This window comes from Sturnus vulgaris, chromosome 4, assembly GCF_052056855.1.
Source record: "Sturnus vulgaris isolate bStuVul1 chromosome 4, bStuVul1.hap1, whole genome shotgun sequence".
NCBI classification, from domain to species: Eukaryota; Metazoa; Chordata; class Aves; order Passeriformes; family Sturnidae; genus Sturnus; species Sturnus vulgaris.
In genome coordinates, this window is record NC_142246.1 from 49,842,085 (window position 1) to 49,866,674 (window position 24,590).

The 24,590-nt window shown below is 39.5% G+C and overlaps 1 protein-coding gene across 6 annotated transcripts in view; it reads right to left on the bottom strand.

Moving 5' to 3' along the window:
* Positions 1–24,590, bottom strand: part of NFKB1 (nuclear factor kappa B subunit 1) — a 57,768-nt gene that overhangs the window by 8,136 nt on the left and 25,042 nt on the right. For 4 of the 6 annotated variants that reach the window (XM_088163937.1, XM_014875224.2, XM_014875222.2 and 1 more), the window contains exons 6-16: positions 20,037–20,185; positions 18,332–18,495; positions 17,024–17,182; positions 15,304–15,408; positions 13,336–13,427; positions 12,619–12,757; positions 10,054–10,176; positions 8,991–9,080; positions 7,952–8,155; positions 4,769–4,910; positions 1,562–1,676 (exon numbers count right to left, since the gene is read on the bottom strand). In XM_088163937.1, the coding sequence (XP_088020063.1) occupies positions 1,562–1,676; positions 4,769–4,910; positions 7,952–8,155; positions 8,991–9,080; positions 10,054–10,176; positions 12,619–12,757; positions 13,336–13,427; positions 15,304–15,408; positions 17,024–17,182; positions 18,332–18,495; positions 20,037–20,185 (1,482 nt within the window). The remainder of the gene's footprint in view (positions 1–1,561; positions 1,677–4,768; positions 4,911–7,951; positions 8,156–8,990; positions 9,081–10,053; positions 10,177–12,618; positions 12,758–13,335; positions 13,428–15,303; positions 15,409–17,023; positions 17,183–18,331; positions 18,496–20,036; positions 20,186–24,590) is intronic. The other 2 variants (XM_088163939.1, XM_014875223.2) reach the window with 1 other exon arrangement.

A 24,590-nucleotide genomic window follows, 5' to 3' on the forward strand; every position in this document is an offset into this window, starting at 1 on the left:
ACAGTGGGAGCACACATGCTTTCCAGGCCTTACTCAGATCCTTTAGCAATGAACCATGCTCTCATTTTGCTCCTGAATCAGAGATCATATGCAGCCATGGGCATAGGAGTTCCTTATCCCTCAAAATGGCTGAAAATCTTGCAGTTCTGTACAACTGTCAAACTGCAGAATAATTGTGCATTTATGCTGTGTGTGTTGAACTACCTCATCCCATTTGCAGATTCTCCATTTCTGTGCACCTGCAGCACTGAACAACACTCAGGCTGAGAGGTTTTGGGACCTTCTAACGCTTGGTTGCATACTGCATTCTTGTCAGTTCTGAGCAGCACCACACTGAACATACATATACATGTATTTAAACAGTAAGCATTCTAGTAAGGTCTGAGAAATGGTATTTCCAATACTATAACAATTTTAAAATTGAGTAAGATTACATATCTAGATTATATTGACAGAGGATTTTAAAAAAAGAGTAATTCCAGCTCTGCACAATAACCTTGTGTTTGTCATTAGATCTGTCAACACATTTGCAACTAATTACTGCATCTGTAAGGAATATGTCAGCTTTCAGAACATCTCAAGAGAAGGAAAATTCTAGCCCAAGCCTACATTCTCTTTCATCAATGGCTTAAGGTTTAAGTTGAAGGTAGGAAAAGCTGTAAAGGTTCTGGTAGTCAGGGATTTATTTCCTGTGTAGAGCCCAGCTTTGCTTCCTGTTTCTTTTAAACACAGGGCACAGAATTCAATTCAGAATCTTCTGCTTACTTTCAGCCTCCTCCACATTTAAAACTTGCTTTTTAAGAACATAAAAATATGAAGGAAAACAAAGTCAAAATAAACCTTCTGGGACTACCTCTACAGAATTAAAACCTGCCTTTACTGTTCATGGCAAAACAAATGACACAAGTGTCAGAGTGCTGCTTAATGGCAGCACTTTAAAAGAGATTCTGTTCCAGGCAGGTTCTCACAGCTCTTTTAAAAACTTGAGTTAAATATAGTTGAGGAGACAGAACTGTGCCTGCAAGTTCTTTTCCTCCTAGGTGAAAGACAAAGGGGATGGGCTTTTCTCAGTTACAGCAGAAATGAAAGGGAAATCTTGGTGTTCACATGATGGGCACAAATACAATCTGGGCTGTAGGAAGGGCATAGGTTATTATGGCTTCCACATGTGCCTTACAGATAACTGATGACACAGGAACTGACTCATGATCCCAAGTTAACCAGCGTCAGAAAGGTCAGAGGAGCCTGGAGCTGGCACACTGTAATCCATACCTCTGGTTTAGTAACAGAGAAGCCAAATACTGAAGCCATGAAATGAAGAATTTACTCTTTTTGGCCTGTTCCACAGTTAACCCAGGGAGACACTTCTGTTACCATGAAGGAGAGTTATGGACTAAACCAGTGAAAACATACTCTCTTCTTTCCTCCACAGCCTTCCAATATATCCTTGTTTCTAAACTTGTTTGCATCAGTCTGATCTCTTTCCACAGACAGCAAGTTGTGCAATTTCTTTATTACTGGCTGAACAGTCAGGAACACTTATATCCCCACAACTGCGCACCTGATAGAGGTCATTTCTCATGTTAATGATGTCATTGTAATTCAAATCGGGCATCACATCCAAGAGGTTTTTCACCAGCTCAGTATGAAGGTGGATAATTGCTAAATGAAGGACACTGAAACAAACAAAAAATAGATTAACAAATTCACTGTTTTCAAATTTATTAAAAGAGTTTAAAGGCTTTGCTGTAGGTCTGACTGCATTCTGATATAAACACTTGACTATTAGAGATAACGATTCCAGCACTAAGTACCACCTTAGTAACACCTAAAATGAATCCCAACACTAAAAAAAGCAGGTAAGAAGGTAACTGTTTAACCTCTCAATCACAAAAGCAAATTCAGGATTGTTTTTGCTGGCCCTCAGCATTACTTTACTACTAGGCTAATATACAAAATGTGTGGCACAAAACAATTGTTTCAGAAATCCTCAGATTCTCTGCTGGTTTGCTGCTTTTTCATATTTTGAATTATGTAGCAGATAAACACTTCTTACTGTCAAAACCTTCCTGCAGAATTTCCACAAGCCTCTCTGCTACCAAAGCAGATTTTCCCATGAGGGTTTCCCCAGATCTGTGGGTTTTTCTTTAGTTCGTTTTCAAACAGAAAAATGACTAAGGACTTAGTCACTAACAAGCACAGGATTTGAAGCAGTGGCCAGAGGCATCATGCCAAAAAAGCACCTGTTTTGAGACATGAGTGACTGCACAGCAAGACACTTCTACTGGGTTAATGCAACAGCCCTTCCTGTGCATTTCTCCAAAGGCAGGTCCCTCAGCACCAGCTTGAGTGGCTGAATGTGCAGAGTGGCACCAGGGAAAAGCAGGTTGTGAATCCCATCACCTCTGTCCCACGGAGCTCCACTTGCCTTGCTACCTTAGGGTTTCACTTGAAAATCACACCCTTTGTTTTGAAACATATCCTGCCTAGTGCCTCGTTGGCAGATGCTGGCCAACTTCTAGACTCGTCTTTTTAGCAGGTTGCTGCTGACACAAAATATCAACACAGGACATCTGGTGTGTCTGATATGCCACTCCAGAAATACCTGAACAGTCTCAGATTTACACTTTTGTCAGAAAAATAAAAAGAAGTTCCATGCCTTTCAGGGCAAGGAGTCATCCTGAAATTGACACGGAGAGCAGTCAAAACCAGAAGTTATTTTTAAAAAGTGAAAAAGATAATTTACAAAGAAAACTCATCCTTAAAGGGCATTTTTTATTGATTCTATATACTGCCACTGGAAGTATCATGGCACCTTCCCTCCTTCAACTCCCCTGTGCTGTTCAAACAGTCCCACCATTACTGGTGTTCCTCCACTCTGATAGATACTTTTTATTATGCTCTGTATCATGCTGACATCTTCTTTCCAAATTTCACTACAGAAACACATTTGTTCTTCTGCTGCTTTTAGTTCTCGTTTCAGCAGCAAGTATTTTGATCTTACCCTGCGATTATATGTGATGCTGCTAACTAGACCACAAAAGGTCAGTTCTGTTTCTTAAACATTCCTACATGAAAAAATGCATTTGAGCACCACTGTAGAGCCATCAGATATCTACAGAGCAGTGGTACTGGTATAAATACAGTCACAGCCAGCGTTGTTGAGTGTCCACTGTAAATATACATTAATCACAGGTTGCTGGATTCTGTCTTAAAGCCATAAATTGTTGACAGCAAAGTTATTTGAAATGCTTAAGCAAAAACTTTTTAGTTGCCATATAATTTTAATGATTAAAATAAAAATCAGGGCAATTTATTAATTAATTCTTCTCCCCCAAGAGAGCTAGAAGACAATCACCAAAATTTCGCTTTGTTAAAAAGTTGTGAAGTAATACAGATGTGTATTATGCTCACAGAATAAATCTATCTCAGGAGAAAGGCAACATGAACTTGAGCCTCACATACTTGCAGGTACTTCTTGATCCAGAAAGAAAACAACTATTAATCATCATTCTAAAAAGTATTTTAACTTAGTTAAAATGTGCTGCAAGTCCAAATCTGAGGAGCACCGTTTTGGTATTTAAATGCAGGGCCTACTTGCTCAATACTCCTCTAACTCCTCCCTTTGTTTTTTTAAACACAGAAGCTGTATTGTCCATAGCACTTACACATTTTGTTGCTAGCTCCCACCTTCTTCATATGCCTACTTATCTCAAAGCAGGCATTAGGCTTCCAGTTGGAAAGCAAAGCTAGTAAAGTAGCTCTCTCTGTGCAGTCCTCTGTCTGTAATCTGAGGTCTATTTTCACTGAAAATGGAGTGGAAGTGGTAACTTCTCTCAGAGTAATTGAACAGTGGGATACAGGTCTCGGTCACTTGAAATTTTCCTTCTAGCTAGACACCTGGAGGTTTATCTGGCTTCTACTGTTCAAAACACTACAGTTTAAGGAAACGTAGGTGATTGCACAGGGCCTGCCAGCTAAACTGTGAGGACGTGATAGTGTCACTTGCTTATTCAAGAGATTCTCCTTGCATTTGTTCACAGCTGCTTCTGCTGAATTTCATTTTAAGTAACTACTGATCATTAGTTCCTCACAGCACTTCACTCTTGAGTTCCATAGAATTTGCATGGCTGTAGAGGAACAAAGTAGATTTCCACTCCAGCTCACATTACTGAAGGACTGATATGCAAGTATTAGCAGCCAACTCTGCCACAAACATCTGTGCAATTCCTTGGAAGACAACAGTACAGTACAGATGTAAGAGAGCAAAATAATGTCCTCTGGAAAGAACAATATGGATTCTCCAGTTATTGTTTCTACATCTTCTGGTGAATCTCTTACTTGAAGCATCCTATGAAGACTTAAGGACTTGCATGGAATAAAAAGCAGGGCATTCTCCTTCAGCACCAAGCTGAGGACCCCCATACCGTATATCATGATGCAAGCACAGCAATTCATGCTCAGTCAAGATTTTAAGTAAAAAAAGGGAAAGAAACTCAAACTCACAACATGCTCAACATACCTTCAATGACCAGACTGCTTTCTGACAGGTACTAGATCAGTGAAGTTTATGATGTACATGACTTCTTTGCAAATGAAACAGAATTGTCTAAATCACTGTAGCTGTACCTATCCCCAACCACAGAAAGGAGAAGTGGTACTATCAGTGACTGGCACCCATGAGGGACAGGACAGAACAAATTGACTACACCATTCTGCCCTCCAACCCATTGGTTTCAACCCAGTAAGTGCAGTGTGGTTAACTCACTTGTCCCCATTATCATCCTGGACAGCGGTGAGATGGCGCTGAGCTGCCAGCAGCATCTTCACATCTCCGGTTACAGCATAATCAAAGAGAGCGTTGCAGTGGCGCCTGGCAAGCTGCATGGCCTTCTCCAGGAACAGAGCATCTGCAACACAAAGTTTCCTCTTCATCAGCTCGGCTGCTTCCCTTGGAACACGACTTACTTTTGACAGGCATTTGTGCTGTCACAGAATTAGAAAGTGCAGACCACCAAGCATTATTCACTGCTTCACTATGATGAAGATGGTTACTAATTACTTCTGAGAGGTAAGGACAGAGGGAACAAATGCCTGGGAAAGAAAACTAGGGGCATGCTGAGCATTCAGGCAGCAGAAACCCTGAGAACAGTCAAATCTGGAAGCCCCCTGTGGTTTGACTGGCACTGAATTAACAGCACTGATATGCAGTTGTGTGCAGTGAGACAAAAGGAGCAGAACTTGGATCTGGAACTTGCAGGTCCGAGTAGTTTTGCCTTGAGGAAGCTGAGGCACAGGAAGCCTAAGTGACCCATCAGATATTGCAGAGAAGCTCAGGGAAAATATATTGAATAAATGCCGGGCTTTGCACTCCTTCTCTGACTCAAATCATGCAGTCTAGCCTGCTTTACAGCAGCAGCACAGAGTGTCTGTTCTTCTGTTTAAAACGTTTAACTTTTTACAATGCTTAGTATTTGTATGCTTATTTTAGAATTATAAAATGGGCAGCCACTGAGACTTCAAAAAGCAGAAGTTGTCATGGTGGGGAGGCAAAAGGGAGAAAAGGGAGAAAAGAAACTCATTTGCAGAAAAAAGTAACTCTAGCTGCTCTGTCAATACTTCTGTGGTTCTGTATCAGCAAGAAACTAGTGAAAATCAAACAGATGAGCTCTGAAATACAGCGTCATTCTGTGAAGCAGTATCATCTGAAACCAGCCTGTATTTTGAACAGTTTCATGTTTCTATAAAGCTTCGTAAGGTTGGGAATTACAAAATGCAAACAAGTACAACAGACTGTGTAATTTAAAGCACACATGGGGAGACAATAGCCAGGATTTCCAGCCACACAAAACCGGGCATTTAGACTGGGTCAGAAGCATATCCCTGATGAACACGAACATATCATTGCTGTAAGGCAAAGACTTACTCAGCTATCCATGAAGCTTATTGTTCTGGCCAGTACATCCCTGTGACTGCTGTACTATATGCCTGGGCAGATGAATTTGTATTTGCAATTTACCTCTTAATACTAAATGTGTTATATTCACAGTAAAGAGTGTTAAGCAATTAATTCTTTGTCATTATATACATTTCCAAAGATTAGAGAACTGGATGTTGGAACTCCTTTGTTTTCCATATCAAACACACAGGAAAGATACCTTTCAAAATATTACATGCATCTTTAGGCTAATACCCAAATGATCTAGCCTGCAGTAGCTATTTTATGGACCCTATTCTTCTGCACCAATTTTTTGTCTAATCTGGAGTTAGAAATTGCCTCCTTTCATGCTATTACAATAGAAAAAAAAAGTCACCTTCCTGCCTACAATCTTAATTGCTTGGAAAACAAGTAAACAATTCAGACCCCTCCTTCACAACAGCTAAGTGGACATTATTATTTCTTCATATCAGTTCAAGATTTTGTTCTCTGAACCAGTCACGGGATTTATCACAACCAAAACGGCAAACAGCAGGTTGCTTCAGTTTTTCTCTAGAGCACCATCCATTCTCAGAATCTCATAGCTACACTGTGGAGGTGTTTAACAACTACAGCCCATCTCCTGTGCCACTTTGGATTTCCAAGCCACAGTTTCTAGTCCTGTTAATAGCAAGTGTCAGAGACAGGGCTGACAACACAAGGTAATGTGCTCTCTCCCTGATCCAGAGAATAACAAAAGTCTAGATCATGTTGCACTTGGTAAAAGCCAGAACCAAGAAATTCCTTTGTGCTGAATTCCTACCACTACTATGTCTCTCTAATCCCACTACTGTTTACTTTATTTTATGCTAAGCATAATTACTCAAATAATTTAAAAAACAATCCAGGAAATGCACATCTTGCTGTCTGGGAAAGGGTGATTTATAGTCTTTATATATTTTAGAACTCTGCTGCTAAACCAGTTCTGTTGACTACCCTTGCCTTCCTCCTCCTTTCGTTTTGTTGCCTGAAATAAAAAGACAAAACCCCTTGCAACAGTATTAAAATGGTGAGATAAAAAAGCAGGTCTTTATTAGAAGCTTCCAGGTGTGTCCATAGTTATGGGCTATGGGCACACCCAGTAACAGACTGCTACATTTTCTGTAAGTTTAACAAATTGTCCTATCTAACAAACGTGGTCCAATTAGGAGAGCAGTTGGTTAGGTAATTTTTCCCCCAGGTACTGCCCCACTGGAGTTGGTCCTGGGCTTCTTTGCCCCACTTCTTTTTATGTCTTCTAAGACTGGAAAACAAAATGTTCTTCTTGCAGGTCCTCTACTTGAAAATAAGACTAAACAGTATTTCAGGAGTGTTAGAAGGTTAACTTATTACTCTAAAATCAAAGAGGAAGGGTAGGAAAAATTCCAAGAACTGTATAAGCTCATGATCTACAAAGCTACAAATATATTAGAAAAGCAAAAATTTTTAGGCATTAGTTTGACGTGTAACACTTTGCTACTGTAGTTATTTTACTGTGCATTTGCCAAATGGTAACAGGTACCTTTAAATTTTAAATTTAAACCTATAATGCTACTTTGCACACAATTCAACACTGTTGCAGGGAAGACCTGCTGCAAGTCATACTAACATCCCTTAACTCATCCACTGAAGTCTCTCAAATACCAAAAGCCAAGTCAACTGCTGAGTAATATTCCCTGTGCCTTCACTGCTTGCAGCATTCCTTCCTCGATTATTCAAAGGCAGTGTTAAACATGCCCAGCAGGCAAAGCTGTCTCATCTCCTAGCATGACAAGCAAGGTCTAGTGGCAGTACAGAGGTGGAAGGTTATCTGAAGAACTAGGTATGGGGAGGGACCTTGGATCTTGGGGAATGGAATCCGTCCTGTTTCCTCCAGGAGACATTACCATGTTCTGAAAACAGCAAGCAGACATTTTTGGAGTTTCCAAACCTTTAATGCTTGCTTTGCAGTACTGTAGTTTGATTTACCCTAAATATATTTACTTGTTCACTTACCCTGCCACCTGCAATCTGCTTCGCTTACTTCAGTCTTACAGGAAAAAACGGAATCCTCCTTTTTCTCATTAACAGCAGAACAGGACGTCCTGCACTCAGTCCTCTCCACAGTTTCCTCCTTCACATCACATTTCATGTCCCATTTGTCACTTTGTTTATCACAACTCTTTCTGTCTTGTTCAGCTGTGCAATTTGATAAACCTTCTGAGAAAAAGTAGAATCATTAATGTCCAGTATTGTGGCTTCTTTAATACAGACAATAAAACTCAACTAGATCAAAGCAAACCCTGAAAAATTAATACAAAAAATTACTTCAATGTAAAACTTATCACTAAACTCATGAATCACAATATTCCAGATGTCAGCACACATGGACAGACACAGTGATGTGACTTGCTCTAAAGTGATATTAAATTTTTGACAGCCTCTACTTTAGAAATAAACTTTTATATACTACAACAGATTTACCTCTTTTTTCATGGTACAAGAATGCAAGTCTGAAGTACTCACACAAAATCTAGCAGAATTACTCAGACACTTTTCTTATTCTTAACAGCAAATTAATCCCCGACACTCTGGAAATATCTATGGAGTAATCATCAGAAATTACCTTCCTATTTTAGGAAGCCAAGAGTGTCCTTATTATTAGCTTAATCTTTTCCATTGATTTCTCTGGGCTACAGGGTAGTACCAGACTGTGGCAACAAAGAAAGATATATTTTCTGTGTTCTAGTCCTTGGGTCATGTGTAATCAGCACATTCAAGCAAGCAAGAGGGCTGCTGCTTGAAACAATACCCTGAATACAGAAGCACACGGAGGGGCTTTGGTGACTGCTTCTCAGGACTCCACAGTAAGAAGGAACTACACTTGGAGAGGAAAAAAGAGAAGCACGGCAGTGTAAGCTACACAAAACCCTCTGCTACCAGAGGTTTGAGAAGAGGCCCTCTCCAGCTTAGACCTGCCTGACACTGGCTCATACTGTAGAAGAAAACACAGGTCAAACTCAATTCAACTGTTGGAAGAAAGATACGCTGTTACCATGTTTCATGCCAGCATTGGACTTTGTTGTGCCAGGATGGAAATGCATCCCTCCAAAAGCAGAGTATCCATATGAAGGAAAACTGAACCCTAAAGAAAGGAAAAAGATTAAGAAGTAATAGAATTACATCCTAAAACAATGAGAACACCATCTAGAAAAACACTGAATCTTAAAGAACTGAGTTTTTGTTTTCTGCATACCTTCTGCTTTATTCCATCCAATTAATTTTCCAGGCTAAAGGTTAGCTCTCCCCTACCCCTTCAAAAATCCAAAGAAATTCTAGATGGTTGGCTAGGACTCTCTGTCCCAACATCCATAATACAACACAAATGTAGTATTGCTGTGTCTTTCCTCTAAAACTCAGCTGAGACATCACAAACTGCCTCTGTGCTTTTGAATCTTCGTGATACAACATATTTGTATTCTGGTGTTATGCTATACATGTGCTGCCAGCAACACGTGTAGCAATTTGAAAACTGCTGCTCTATTCCTTGCTCTAAAAAAGGGCTGTGGTTCAGGTGACATTTGCTGACCTATAGGTTTTTAATGCTCTGCTGCAAGAACCAAAGCAATGCTCTCATGATCCTGCATATCAGATACACTCTGACTTCAACAGATAGAAAATATACTAACAGTATAACAGTAGAAAATATACTAAAGAGTATCTCCAATTTTTTAGCAGTTCTTTGCACTAACAGGATCAATTTGTAATTTGCCAAATTCCACTCATGGTCCAAGAAACAATTCAGAACCTGTTTAATTTTACACACACAAAATGATAGTTAACTGAGCTGTCTCATGAATTTCAGTGCCTCCAAGGCCCTAGGAAGAACAAAGCTTCCAAAGTGGGAAGGCAAACGGGATGATGAAGTGTTTAGAATAAGGAGATGCTTGACTAAATTGAGTAACAGTAGAATAAAGGCAACAGAGTCAGATCTTATATGCCTAGGAGACAAAATCTTACATTTTAAAAAATCTTTACATTTTAAAAGTCAGCATAAACATCTGTCCTGCTCTCAAAGTAGAACCCATTTCCCTCTTTGCCCAAAGCTGCTGCCTTACCAGAGCCAGCACTGCCACCTGCCCCTCCATACATGCCACCACCTCCAGTGCCACTGCCTCCACCATAGCCATCGGAGAAATTCGGCATGAGCTTCTGTCGTTTCCTTTGCACCTCTTCTTTATCTGGGATAGAAGGAACAGAGAGAATAGGGATTCAGTCCTGCTGGTGGCAGGCACAGCACAGGGTGTGCATACAGAAAGCATCACTACAGTTACTAGTTTATAAAGGAAAATGCAGAGTGTGGTAGAAGAGTCAACTTTCCTCAAGCTCCAAATAGCAGAAAATCTTTGTATCTATTGGAGCAGAGAGAATGCCTCTGAGAAACAAGCCAGTGCCAAGTCCCCAGTCAGACCAGCAGCACAGCTTGGGCCTGCTTGGTCTCTTCAGCTGCATCACTGCCTTGTGCTCAGGGGACATGTGCAGAGATGTCTTGGGGGGCTCAGAGCTTCCTTCAAAAGTGTCTCGTGTACTTAGAGCTCTGGAGATCAGTGGACCGAAAATTCTTCAATGTCTAAGCCTAGTCCTGAATCAGCACAAGCACTCCAAACCTCAAATTTGTTGAAGAAAATTTGCCTTTGGGGAATATAAGCACAGGCTCTTCTAAGCAAATCTCTTACAGAAATGGAACCTTATCAGAGGATCACAAGGCACTTTTGAGTTTCAACAGTACAGAGTACCTGCACTGCCCTTTGAACTATTTTTTATGGGATGGCAAGAAATGGTGAAAACTGAGCTTGCTTGAAATGATTTACTTAAAATACCATAACAGCCATTAGAACAAAGACAGCTTATTTTCAGGCAGGGACATATTGCTGTCAAACCATGCTGAGTAGCCCGAGCAAAAAAGAAGACTAAACTTTTTTTATAGTGTAAGTACAAAATAAGACATAGTTCACCTGGAAAGCAAAACACAAATATTTAAAAGGACTATCCCAATGACTGAGGAAAGTCACAACAAGAACTACAAAAATACGGATACAGACATTACATGGGTTAAAATCCAGTTGAACTGAATCCAGTACAATCCAGTTGAGAAAAGAAAAAAATACCAAATATTAAACCATCTAGAAGTTTTCAACAGCCATATGACAAAAAGAAATTTCATGCACAGGCACATCAGTCAGTGCATCAGATGAGACAGCTGAATACATGAGACAGCACACCGACAAAGCCACGTGCATTGTTTCCAGGTACACATGATGTGTAAGTATGTATGCATGAACACATCAGGTATACTCACACTCACGAGGAGAGAAAACTCTAGAGAGCAATCTAGTCAGAGAAACACAAAAAATCCACATACATGGGTCTAAGTTTGTGGGAACATTTGCAACAAGGGAAAAATATAGTTCCTAAATGGTAATTTCATGATGAGGTTGTATAGGGGATCTGAAAACGCACATAATGTTGAATTAATTTTACTCGATTAAGAGGCATATAAACGAGGTTTGCTTCAAATCTGGCAACTTTGCTCTGCAGCTGAACACTTCACTTCCCTTAACAACGGTGCAAGAGGTTTCTGAAATTATTACCACAAAGAAATCCTCTGGCAACTCTGGAAGCTTTTGTGAATTTATGCTTTCTGCTATTTTGTTCTAGCAGTTGTGAAGCAGGCTCACTTGGACCACCACCACTGCCTCCTCAGCTGTCCTAAGTCTCTCACCACTACTACACATTTACTTTAGAGACTTTGACAGGGAATTGATTTCAACACAGCTCTACCTTAGGCACAGAAAACATTCAAGATTAGAATTCAGTAGTGTAACCGGCAGGCAGGTAAACTGCTAAGCAGAAAGATAATCTTAGTACAATGAAACACCAATTATGACTTGGGCCTCGAGGCATTTCCATATCATCAACATTATTGGTATTTAAAACCATGACTGCCAATGCCATTCCTGTCAAACAGTTCAGATGCAGACTTCAAAGGCCACAGATCTGCTGATTAAACTTCTTTTCACTAATAATTTAGAAGCAGGTCCAATACCGACTATTCTACTTCTGCTAAGCAACTAAAAGTTTAAACAAGAGACTGAAACAGCACTTTCCCTGCTCTCACAAGAAATGTCTTGGGCTTACTTCACTAGTACAGGTACTTGGCAAATTCAGAAACATCAGTGGCATTGGCACGATGGTAAAAGGTGAGAACTGCAAAATATGTACCTTTTCCACCAGGCACCAAACAGGTTTTGGTTTAGGGTTTTATCTGAAAGTACTGACAGTAAAATCTCTTCAGGTATTATTTGGCAGAAACTCAGAGGAAGAGTGCCATCTACTGTATGGGCAGGCATGTGTGCATACAGGGAATCTGCAAGGAACAAGCCTCACTCGGAATATATGCATGGATTTACTGCCTACCAGTCCTGCACCACCACCTACAAAACCCATTATAAACCTACCACACTGCATATTGACTCTGCCCAAAACAAAGAGGCAAATATATTTTCTAAAAATACTGACTAAAACCAAAAATTCCTCACCCAACCAGTTCTGTCTTATTAAAAACATTCCTAGGGACCCTACGGTTTCCATTCCCAATCTATAAAATGGGTTTAATGAGTTACCTTTGATTTCCGGATAGTAGAGAAAAGGCTTTGGTTCGCTCGTTTCTAGATCAGATTTCCTACGCAGTTGTACAAATACAGATGCTGGCTTTGTGATATTGACATCTCGGTATTTAGGTGTTTTGAACACAATAGCAAACTGTGAAGAAAACGAAGATAAGCATATCTATCATAGAGCATAGCTTTTGACAACTTGGCTTTTACATTTGCACTATTTTGAAGGTGCTGGTTTAGGGCTTGGGAGGTAGAAGTTCAGAGCAAAGGACTGTTACAACAATAAACTTAGTTTTCAGTTTCACTTCTGAGGTTGACTCCTAAAGCCTTTTGGGAAAGACAGAACTGCCATGCTAAGTGCCACCACATCCCACATGTCAGTACTGCACTGTCTGTCCCCTCATCCTTTAGCATCTCTTCTGTGGCTTTCTCAGTGTGTCACAGGAGCTCTCAGAGCTGTTTATATATCCTATCCCAATTTACAGGGGGTGCATGTTAAAGCAATGGGGCTTTCTCCTAATTTCCTTGCACTGTATCCTAGTTACCTAACAGATGTCTTTAAAGAACTGTTAAGTTTTTAGTATTATTATTATTAGGAAGCAACAAACCAAAGAGGAGGTCTACAGGATACAAATGCTTTTACATAATTTACAAACTATAATAGAATCCTAGTTTACAGAGATGGGAGAATCATTGACAAAGGACCAATTCTCTGTTACTTACCTGTCTATGTACATCTGTAGGAGAAAAATCTCCAAAGCCTTCCCACATACCACCATTCTCATCCTCTTCATAGAAACGTATTTGAATATCATCTGCAAAGAATGAAAGAAACACTCTGGGATGTTTGTGCATTTGTTTTACCTTTGGGTATGGTTATTTCAAATAAAAATCAACATGGTTACTTTTAGGCTGGATGAAAATACTACACAATACATCAATTACCTTTATCTGCTTTATGAAAACAGCAGAAAAAACCCATTTTCGGTATCAAGTTTACATCAGCCTAATCCTAATGGCTTCACTGAAGTTGCTATTTACTGAGCTGTAAAAAGAGAACTAGGTTCACATCATCTTCCTATTCTAGGGTTATAAAACATTCCAGAGGAGCTTTATTTGGAACAAACATGTAAGGAGGGGAGAACTCAAAGCGTGAAATGTAGAAACCACCCTCTCTCCTCCAACAGTTTCAGTTCAAAAAACTGTAGCAAAACCTGAAGCACCACAGTTCAAGTTCCTCTTGCTGCTGGCAGAGTGCCACGGTGGAGCTGCAGCTCAGAGACATCGGGGCTGTGAGCAAGCAGTGTGTCAGTAGGGATCCCTCACCCTCCAAACGGCACAGGCTAGAAACATGGCATTTGGCTTCTGCTCCTCTAAACAGCTTTTCTTTCTTTCTCTTTGTATTTATTTATATTTTTAGGAAAAGTATCCCACAAGTAAATTCCTTCCACAGCACTCCCAGTGAGAAAAAGCTAGAAAAAGCCTATTGTCTCTTAGGGCGACTGATGCAGAACAGGCTTCTGTCAGACAGACTGCTTCCCCTGGTCCCCCACCTGCTAGTCTCAAGACTGTGAACCACCACTTCCAGTCCTGCTGTCCTGCATGCTCAAGTTCCTTCAGGCAGGAGATTTCTGAAGGCAGTGAGGTCAGAGGAAACCCCAGTCTGGCTGAGGGGAAACCCCACCTCAGGGCTTCCACTGAGTCAGACATTTATTTATTTATTTTGTGCGTAAGAGTTACGTTTTATCTCAGTCCTCCTGATGGCAGAGGGTAGATGCACTATTAAAGGAAAATAGTTCTTTCAAAGTCCCTAAAAGCCCCCAAAAGCCTTCTCTCTTCCCTAAGTGGTAGAAGGGCATTTACAAGAAAGAGAGATGGAAAAGGACAGCCAGCCACAACAAAAATGTCACTGTGGTTTTAACAACATGAGCAGGAACTGATTCCAAACAGATGAGAACAGGGCTCACCATGTGGGCAACATCCACTCTACCATGTAATCTACACCAGGGTGTCTCAAGTACTACCTGTAGCTGAAAAATACAAAGATCTCCCTCTCCCATCTTTTTTCTTTTTACTTAGCCCAAATATAACCAACCACATTTAACCATTACCTTCCAATAAAAAACCAAAGTATCCTAATCCACACTGCTGAATTCACAAACATTCAAAGCCGTGAGCAGAGACTGAAAATGAACCTTACTCTGTTTACACTAAAGTAACCTCTACCATAAGTGTATACATAAAAATTAAGCTATTAGCAGCAGTGCTGAACACATTAAGCCCCCATCCATGGTTAACAGAGAATACTCATACTTACTCTTTACAATCACGAACTTGATAATAAATCAGAAACTTTAGAATAATTCAGAGCAGGTGTTAGTTAATAGAGTCAAACATCACCCAGTATCCACCAGCCCCCAAAATTCCATGAACATGGGCAAGGGCAGAAACTTGAGAAGAACAAAGATGATCACATGATCTCTGTGGAGGCAAGAGAAGCTGAATTTGCTATGCAATAAATTATTTTGATTTATTAAATCTCTGGACTGCTGCCTTGACTTCCAGAAAAACTGAGTGCTTACAAATCCTGCTGCACTACCAGAGTGGAATAACACTAAAGACAGCACAGCAGGCTTCATGTGTACTCCCTGTGAACACCCTGGTGTGCCTTATAACACTCGTGACTCTTACCTTTCTGAACCTTGTCGCAGAGCAGGTAAATCTCTTCCCCTCCTGTCACACACCCTGCTGTTCTGTCCATTCTTACAATTTTTAGGTTGGAGGCATTGGGAGCTTCTATTGAAAGGGAAGATGAAAAAAACCTGCTTACTTTTGTAACAGATTTAGTCTTAAAAAAAAAAACCCAACCAAGCACAACACACAGAAATGCAATAGAAAGACAAGCTTCCAATACAACCTACCTGAATTTGTCTGTGTTTTTTTTAAACATGAATACATCAAGAGCTTTTCATCTGAAAGACAATCCTGTATCTTCTAAGCTTTGACTGAACTGTGAACTAAGCCACTGCCGTGCAATTACTGCACTAGCAAGGTAACCCAGCAGTGAACTGCATCCAGCATCCTGCACTAGTACTCATTTTATGACAACAGGGCTGTACAAGACAGTGTAATTTTTTTCCTCCCTGCTTTCTGACAGAGCTCTTGAGAACTGTTTCCTGTTTCTCACTATCTACAGTGCTTTGCTTTACACTGTGGCTTACTTGAAAGTATGCCAGTTTTTGGCCAGTGTACTGGACAATGATAAAAAAGCCCACTTCCACAGATCCTAGTAGAGGCATCAATAGACAACTGTTGGTCCTCAAGACAGAACTACCATCTGGATAAGTGAAAGCAGCTGTGACAGGCAAGTTATGCTATCTCAAGTTATGTCTGTTCTGTGAAGGCTTGAATGGTGCCAATGAAGTATTCAAAAAAAACCCCAAACAAAACCCAAGAAAAATCTTCTGAAATTAGCAATCAAGAATTCACCTTGGGCGATCAGAAACTAGTGACTAACATCTGTGTAGCAACTTACAGCAGCAGAAACATGTGTACAAAATGTCCCCTTTGTTTGTCTCCCTAGTTTAGGACAAAATTTTTGACCTCACAACATTTCCCAATTAACAGCAAGGCACAGACTATAGTAGAACAGCTGCATTTAATACCTTTTGATCTAGACTTAAAAAGCAATAATATAGACATGACTAGTGCACAAAGAAAGGAAAAAAAAAGGTACTTTTTCTGAGTCATTACAGAATGACTATCAAGACCATGGGAATCCACAGCCTCAGGAAGGAAAACTCAGGCAGCAAAAAAGGGTTCAAGTAAGATGAGTCAGTATAATTTAACAGTACGGGGGAAAACATGAAATGAAAAAATTCTCTTAGAAAAAAGACAAATGGAGGAATGCTCTAAAAATACTGACAGATCTAAAGGAAATTGATTGAGAACTCTGGTTGCATTATCTTTTAAAGTACGGACAAGCAGATGGTCTGCAAAACTGAAAGGTGTCAAATTCTCAACTAAGATAGAAGCAAAGTAATTTTTTTTCTCACATCTCGTGTAACAAATGCTTTGTCATAGAAAGCAACTGAAAATTCTGCAAAATTCAAGCCCTTCTTATGGATATAAGAAGAACTTACAAAATCCTCATAATAAAAGTGGTAGAATTAAACATGCTAACAGCAAAATAAAATCTTCCTCTATGGCTTACATCACCATCTATTAAAACCAGAATGATACTATATGTACTTGGACAGACATAGGTTTAATTATCCACGGGCTACTTACTCATCAAATCCTGGGCAGGCAGGGCTGGATGAGTCCATGTACAGCAATATCTACCTGTCATTTCTGTGTGTACAAAAGCCTGCCCCTTATCAAAAAAGTAATTAAAGCCAAGTATACTTACTGCTGTCATATATTGCATCTGATATAATGGGGTCAAGTTTCCGTGTGAAGCTGCCGTTGCTGTCGGGAAGAAAGGCTGTGAACATGAGCCGCACCACGCTGAGATCCATCTCCTTGGTCTGCTGGATGGCTGCCTGGCGGATGATTTCTCTCTCCCGTTCTGGAATTGACAGAGGAATTTAAGCAAAAGATAGGGCATCCTTAACAAAACAGAGAGATCAAACAAACAAAGGCAGGGAGAGTGAGGAAATGTCTTCTTTTACATTTAGCAGCCATTGGGTTTTCCCTTTCTAAGCAGAGCGGAGCAGTTATTCAAATTATACTGTGTTCATCTTGCAGTTTGTGCATCAACGTATTTAAGTTATACAATTAAAAGACAGAAAATTACTATTTTCTGCTCTCAATTTATAAAGGTTGTGAAAAGGATGAAGGCCACCACTAAGGACATCAGAATTCCTGGTGTTAAGAGTGATGAAAAGACAGATGGCCCCTCTCTACAATACCTGAAAGCAACGCAGACCACAAGTTTTGCAGTGATACGGGTGAAATGCAGCTGAATGAAACAGTATTCTCAAAAGGAGGTCCCTAAGTAAATTAAGGATATCATGTCTTGCTGTGTACCCACGGAAAGGGGTTTTAACCCTTTAAGTGTGGCGGAAATAAGATGCACAGCTATATGGTCATCTTTCATGATAGAAAGAAAGAGACAAGTTTATTCAGAAACACACTTGGTTTTATAGCATGACTCGCAATTAAAGAGTAGAGAAAAGATGATTGGTTCAGAGAAAAGACACCCCATTCGCAGGGCCTGGTCACACACCACAACAGGTGTTCTGTCTTGTTATTAATTTATTTTTATTTTGACCAAATTATCACCCTGGGAGAAATTCTCCCTAGCCTTGAGCTGGACCAGCTTATCAGCTAGGAACAGAGCTGAAAAGCTCCAGCCTGGAATATTTTTCAGGCTGTAATATTCTTGCTTTCTCAATATGTGTCCCTACATTGCTGCAATAATGCAAGATTACTCTATTTGAGAGCTTATTAAACAGCATGAGTGCAATGGAATACAGGTACAGAGGTTGGTACAGGCAACTGTGGAAGGAAGTTTCTCCATTCTCACGTATGCATTGACAGCAGACTCCTTTCGGATTCCCTAAAACATGGTAACAATGCACCACCTCTTAAAAGCACACAGACATTGGCTGTTGTCCTACACAAGGTCCTTTTCTAGCTAGGAATCTATGTTTTCAGAAGCTCAGCCTGTTTTTAGTAAAAGGCCAATTAAAACCAGGCCCTCATTTCCACATACCAGTTAGCTGCCTGTCTCCGCATCCTTCTGCCTGTAGATAGCTGAGTTCTGGATGCACCAGGAGTCCTGGGTTGTATCCCTTCTTGCAAGCATCTATCATGCGTGCTTCCAGAGTTTCAAACACCTTCTTCTTTGTGACATGAAGTATTCCAAGATTTGCAAACCTGCCAAATTTTGATGGGGGTAAGTATTTTCTTAATTTTCTTTTCATTTTCTTAATTTTCTTTTAGGCCAGACCTGGAGCAGGCAGCCTTTCTTTTACCAGGGGCAGCTACACAACCCAAGTCTACAGAAGGACTCTACAGGCTTACTTGGGCACTATTAGTGTTTGAGGGAGAATTTTCCATCGAGAAAAATTCAGTCATGACCACAAAACGTGCAAAATGTGCACCTTTATATGACAGCGATCATATGGGTGCACTTTCTTATAGCTTAAGTAGTAATCTGTCAGATTTCAGACTTCCACTGGGAAAGCACTTTGCAAAACATTGGAAAATCTGGTAGTCACACTTTGTTTGCTGCGTCTTGGCAATGACATCATTCTGTATGTCTGTTAAGCAGAGCAACTGCTCAGAGTATGCTCCATCTGTTGGAAATAGTTTGGAGAGCAAGCTAAGAAGCTGAAAACCGTGCAATATTTTCCTAATAAAATGTTTTAAGCAAGGCTTTGGTCATTCTGTGAGACACTTTGGGTATCTATTTAAATGAAATTGTAGTCCATAATACAAGGCATGCTTTTGTAAAAATCTCCGGGCACATTGAAAAATCAGTTAGATCTGGGAGTATGAAAACAAGACAATAACTCAGTTTTCATGTGGGTCAAGTGAGGACAGGAAAGCTGGTTTTAAACATCTGATGAAAAACAAGACAGGTTAGAAAATGAGCCAAACTTTTCAAGATGAAAAGGAGCATTTGAAATAAAATTATTTAAATTGTTTTGCGCTGTAAAGTCAGTGCACTGGGCTTGGACATCAAAAGTTACAGTTTAAAAGAATCTTTCTCTCCCAACCTTCTCAGCTTTTTAAACTTCATCATCTTCACCAACAAAGACATTCTTGAGATCACAGAACTAAAACTCACAGCCAGCATGAAACCTGATCTAAGCCTCAAAACATGGTTGGGAGCTTCAGCTCCATTTACCGATATAAACAATTATTCATTCAAATTAAACAAGAACAGGCCAACTACAATTTCACTACAATCTTTCTGCTTTAAACTTTAAAAGTTTGACTTATGCATTATTTTCAGGTTTATACTGTCCTGCATTAATTTCAAATTTACTAATCCTATTTTCTTAATGCTTTTCATTACATTCCTATTGACAGGTTTCAATAAAAGTAAAATATTGATCAAAGAGGTAACAAAATGGTACCACTAATTTTAGTCCCTTCTGTGATCAAAACCACTCATGTTTTAAAGAATGGATTTACAATACAAATTTGGACTGCACATCAGGAGATTAAAACTGTACAAATTCTAAGTAAAAATTAGTTACTTACATTTATTTAGCTAGCTTTGGGTAAATTCTACAAAGGTGAACAAAAACACCATTAAATTTTCTATTTATGATACAAAAAACCCCAGAGATCAGAGCACAGAGATGAGTGCTCCACAGAGCGGCCTCTTTGGGTTATTTCTGTATTGCTTTTTACAGTGTTGATGCTTCCCCCACAGCTCAGGTTTCCAGAGGAGTCCCCAGACTTACCCCACAACCATGTCCTTGGGTCCTGCAGTAACCGTGCACACTCCGTCTTCGCAGAATTTACCCACCAAGCTGTGAGCATGTAAGTGGACGTATTTCCCATTAGTTACTAACTGGACAATTACTTTTGCAGGTCCAACATAATTGCAGATCTGTAAATAAATATAAAAAGTGTGGGATAGTTTGCTTACTATTTTTAAAATGGAACGAGTAATGATTCCATGTGAGTATTTTCTGTCAGTTAAGTACAATCAAGTTTACATAGGAGAAACGCGTGTACACTTCTTCATGAAATACAAATGGCAAACTAACTGTACCAGATCATCACTTTCTTTTGTTAAACTTGGCATGCAAATGGCAGAAGTACTGACCAAAAAAGCTAAAGGAAAGCCTCATCTATTTCCTAAAACATGAATCTCAGTTTTACATTCTGGCCATTTATTCCACATTGCTCTCCTTAGGTTTCAATCAGTACATTGAATTCACAAGAAACATACAGAAAATTAAACTACAACCCTACACTGTTTTGCCCAATTTGGAAAGACTTTAAAAATTATTTTTAAACATTATGATTGTTAAAAAACATTTTGGCCACATTACAATGACTCCTCAGATAGAGATTTTACAGTGAATAAATTCTATATTAATAGGCATTTTGTTAGTTCAATGTACTTCATCAACACATACTACCCAATCCAGTAAATACCTCCCCTACCTATCCTCCCACAAGGATATGTAATAAATTCCCACCTAGGATTTTGCTGGATTAGAACTATGATAAACTGTGTGCTTTCTTTCATATACCCAACTCTGAAAGCCTACAAAGCTTTTTTCCCCCCTTGCCACAGTTTCTAATCACCATACATTTTTAACAGCTTTTAATAAAAGACAATGCCTCAAAAACACATCTAAAATTACTAATAACATACCATACTGGTAAGTTATTTGCTTTACATATATTATTTAGAACTTTATTTTCTTTCCTCAGTCCAAGGCAGTAATACTCCAAGGCAGTTATGGGTTATGCACCACTTTCAAATTATGCTGAACATAAAATTACCCACTTTTTAAAAAGCAAACATTACCTTCCCTTTCAATTCACTTAATTAACCCTTTTATCAATGTTGGGCTTTTCCCCCTCCTCCTCTAATTTTTCTTCTAATTTGCCTTGGGCTAAGTTCTTTGTATTACAGCAGCTTATAGATCTAATCAACCAAGGTATTAAAGGATCATGATAAACATTAAAGTGATGAATCAGTGATGAATGGAATATTTAAGGTTATATTGTTGATAAAACGCTGATAGTGAGGGATTGCCTCGATTTTACCACATTACTGAGCCCTGCTAGCTTCCTTCACTCCAGTCAACCCCGCTCTTGAACCCATTCCATCACAGCTGAAACACTTTGCATGTGCACAATACATGCCCTCCCTGCCTTCCTATTTATGGCTGAAAGCAAAAAAAATCCCAACTATGAAAAAGTTGTTCCAAGAGGAGCAGGCATGCAAAAACCTTCTCATTATCCACTCCTGCTAGTTAACTGTATAATACTGCAGTAATGTGCATTTTACATGTGGCAGTTTCTAACATACAAGACATAGGATGCTCATGCTTCCCTCCTGTTTCCACACTGAAATCTGGACTGAATCAGTACTGAGATGCAGGATAATCACTGCTGGACTATTTCCGTCATTTACCAGCAGGGAGAAAATTCCTATGTACCTTTCATAAAGTCATCTGAAAATAAAAACGTCTGCGTTTGGTGCCACAGTATGTCACCACCACTGCTACAATTAACTTTTCAAAAAGGTAGCTTTAAAAAAATTCATTAAGCTTTTCCCTACTACAAAGCTCCCAGCACATCTCTAGTGCTATATTCACTATGAATAACATCGATGTTCTAGTATCACATCAGAAAAGTTCAAGACAATCCTCCATCAGCTGTAGAAACCACAGTGAAACCGGAGGCAGGACTGCTGCATGTCAAGGACTTTCCAGCCTCTGAAAGCACAACATAGAACTGCAGTGGTAACCAGATTGCAATCTGCCCCTCTTACTCAGCTCAGTAGGATCTTTGCAGTCTCTCTCTCTCTCAGGGGGAAAAAACAAAAGGGCTCTTAAAACGTAACACCTTATGTAGGTCATAAGGCAAGAAAGAACTATTTTTGTCATCCTGTCTGATGTCCTGTGCTGCAAAGGGGACAGAATGCCTCTGAATCTTCTTCTACCTTTATTTCTTATAGACAGACTTCCCTACTTGATTTTGAGTCATTGAGGATAACTTGGTGCCCAGGAAAATAGTCTGAGTGGTTAAATATCCTTATGTACCTTATGTATCCTTATGTATAAAATTAAGTCTGAAATAACTTTTCAATGTCCTTGAACCATGCCAAAATTTCAGAATAATTTTAAATTAATTCTGGCCACTAAGGTATACAAGTAACTATCAGCTTTTGCACAGGAATTTAAGAAACACTGTCAAAGGCCTGAAAAGGTAGAAGGTATGTTACAATGCAGAATAGGGATTATGGTTTTGACACAAAAAAGACTCAGCATGAGGGGGGAGATAGCATGTAGATGCTGTATGGCTCAAAATCAGAGTTCTGATCCAAAAAAATAGCAACTGACCTTCAAATTAAAGGTGAGGGGAAAAAAGAAAAGGAGGAGTTCCTGGGTAGAGTATAGCTGCAATACTTGATTACATCCTGTACCTGAAGCAGCACGCAATTGATCTGATAAAGTTAAAAGGGCTGCAGGCTTACATTTATCTGCTCTTTGTGTTTGAGAGATTTGTCTGAAAGATTAAAAGGACCCGGTGAACTCGAAAGTGAGTAAATTTCAAAATGAGTAGAAAGTTTTTTCAGTTATTTCATGTTCTCTTGCAATCCAGATCCAAGCCAATTTTTATAGGTTCAAAAACTTTACAAAAACTTTGTAAGAACATTTTGATACTTCCAAGATGTTTTTTCCAATTACTCTTACAAGCAAGAAATGAAACCAATTGGTCAACAACAGGAGCAAATGATGGAAAAAAACATGTCAAACCTGCAACGTCAGCATTACAAAAACACCTATTTCTCTTTCCAATCTCTTTGTTAGAGCAACTGCAGCCCCAGTCCTGCCTATCCTTCAGTGTGACTACTGCTGTCCTCCATATGCATGTACAAGAAGTGTTCCAAAGATGAGGCATCACTCACTCTTTACAAACAGCCTGTTTTTACAGAGAAATATCTCTCTTTTTTTCAGTTGCTAATTAAAGGCATAGTATTTCAGATATGGTATGGATCATGTAGGCAACTGAATACTTACTTAATAGACTTCAGAAAAAGCAATGTAAAGTAATTTAAACCAATGGGAGCTGAAGATCTCATCCTCTGACTGTGAGGTCACTCTAATGACAAAAATACAGAGCTAGGTGTTCTGCTTTATAAGCCAACTAAAGAGAAGTCAGTGCCTCCTACTCAGCCAAATCAGCCTTACCAGTACAAAGCTCAAAACTCACTGAATTAAGCTCCGGCTGAATTTGATTCAGTAACAGATTTTCAAGAGGGGTAAAGATTTATACCAAGAAGTCTGCTTATTCTTGTCTCACGTTTATTCCTTGATTCAGTTGTTAGGCGATTTTTAAAACTTGTAATCAGTAATCTATATCACTTTACATTTAATTCCTGTTGGGGTGGGGGGAAAGCAAATAAATATGCTCTTTTTGTCATCAAGGCTCATTAGCAAAGGAACTTGACTAATTTTTCATAAATTCTCCTCCTGAACTCGAAGTAAATGTGCTGAAATCCCCGATTTCAAGAAGAACTCTTATCTCCAAAGCGAGGTATGATTTGGGATAGCCCCAGGACACGACTGGCTGGGCAGTTTTGTTGGTGTGCAGGGCGGTCTGGTCAGGGCTGCGTGCAGCTTCCAGCCAAAGTGCTCCCTGCCCAAACTCTTCTGCAGAGAGATGGTGCTCTTTAGCTCGGGCAGACCTCTGAACACCGGGCTGGAGCTCATTTACATCCACCTCACAAAGAACACCGAACTCTGAGACTGCAGCCACCCACGTAGATTTGCCCCTAAGGAAATGAAAATTCAGGACATTTCCTTCACTCCCCTGTTTTCAGCAAGTTCTTGTCACAACTAAAACTGGTCTAAAACATGGATCTGCCCACACTAACAGCAGTATGCAAGATCAGGACACACACGATAAACGTGTAAGGCCAGTGGAAATTGTCTGCACGAGTTTTCTCACATTTTTTCAAATATACAAAAACTAAGCAAACGATAAATTAAAAATTTAGACAGTTAAGTATGCTGGTGATAATATTAGACTTTGCTGTTTTATCCTTTCTTTTTCTGCTACTGATTGCCTTTTTCCTTGGACAAAAAAGTAATGATGAATAAGTAGTTCAGCAGCTTTGATTTCAACTGTTATAGACAGTAAGATTATCCAGCTTTGTCTTACTTACACTAAGTGGATGAAAATGAAATTTAGATGAAGAATTTTAGGTTGCAATCATGAAACATAACTTCATTGTAACATATTTATTATCTAAATTTTCTCTTGCT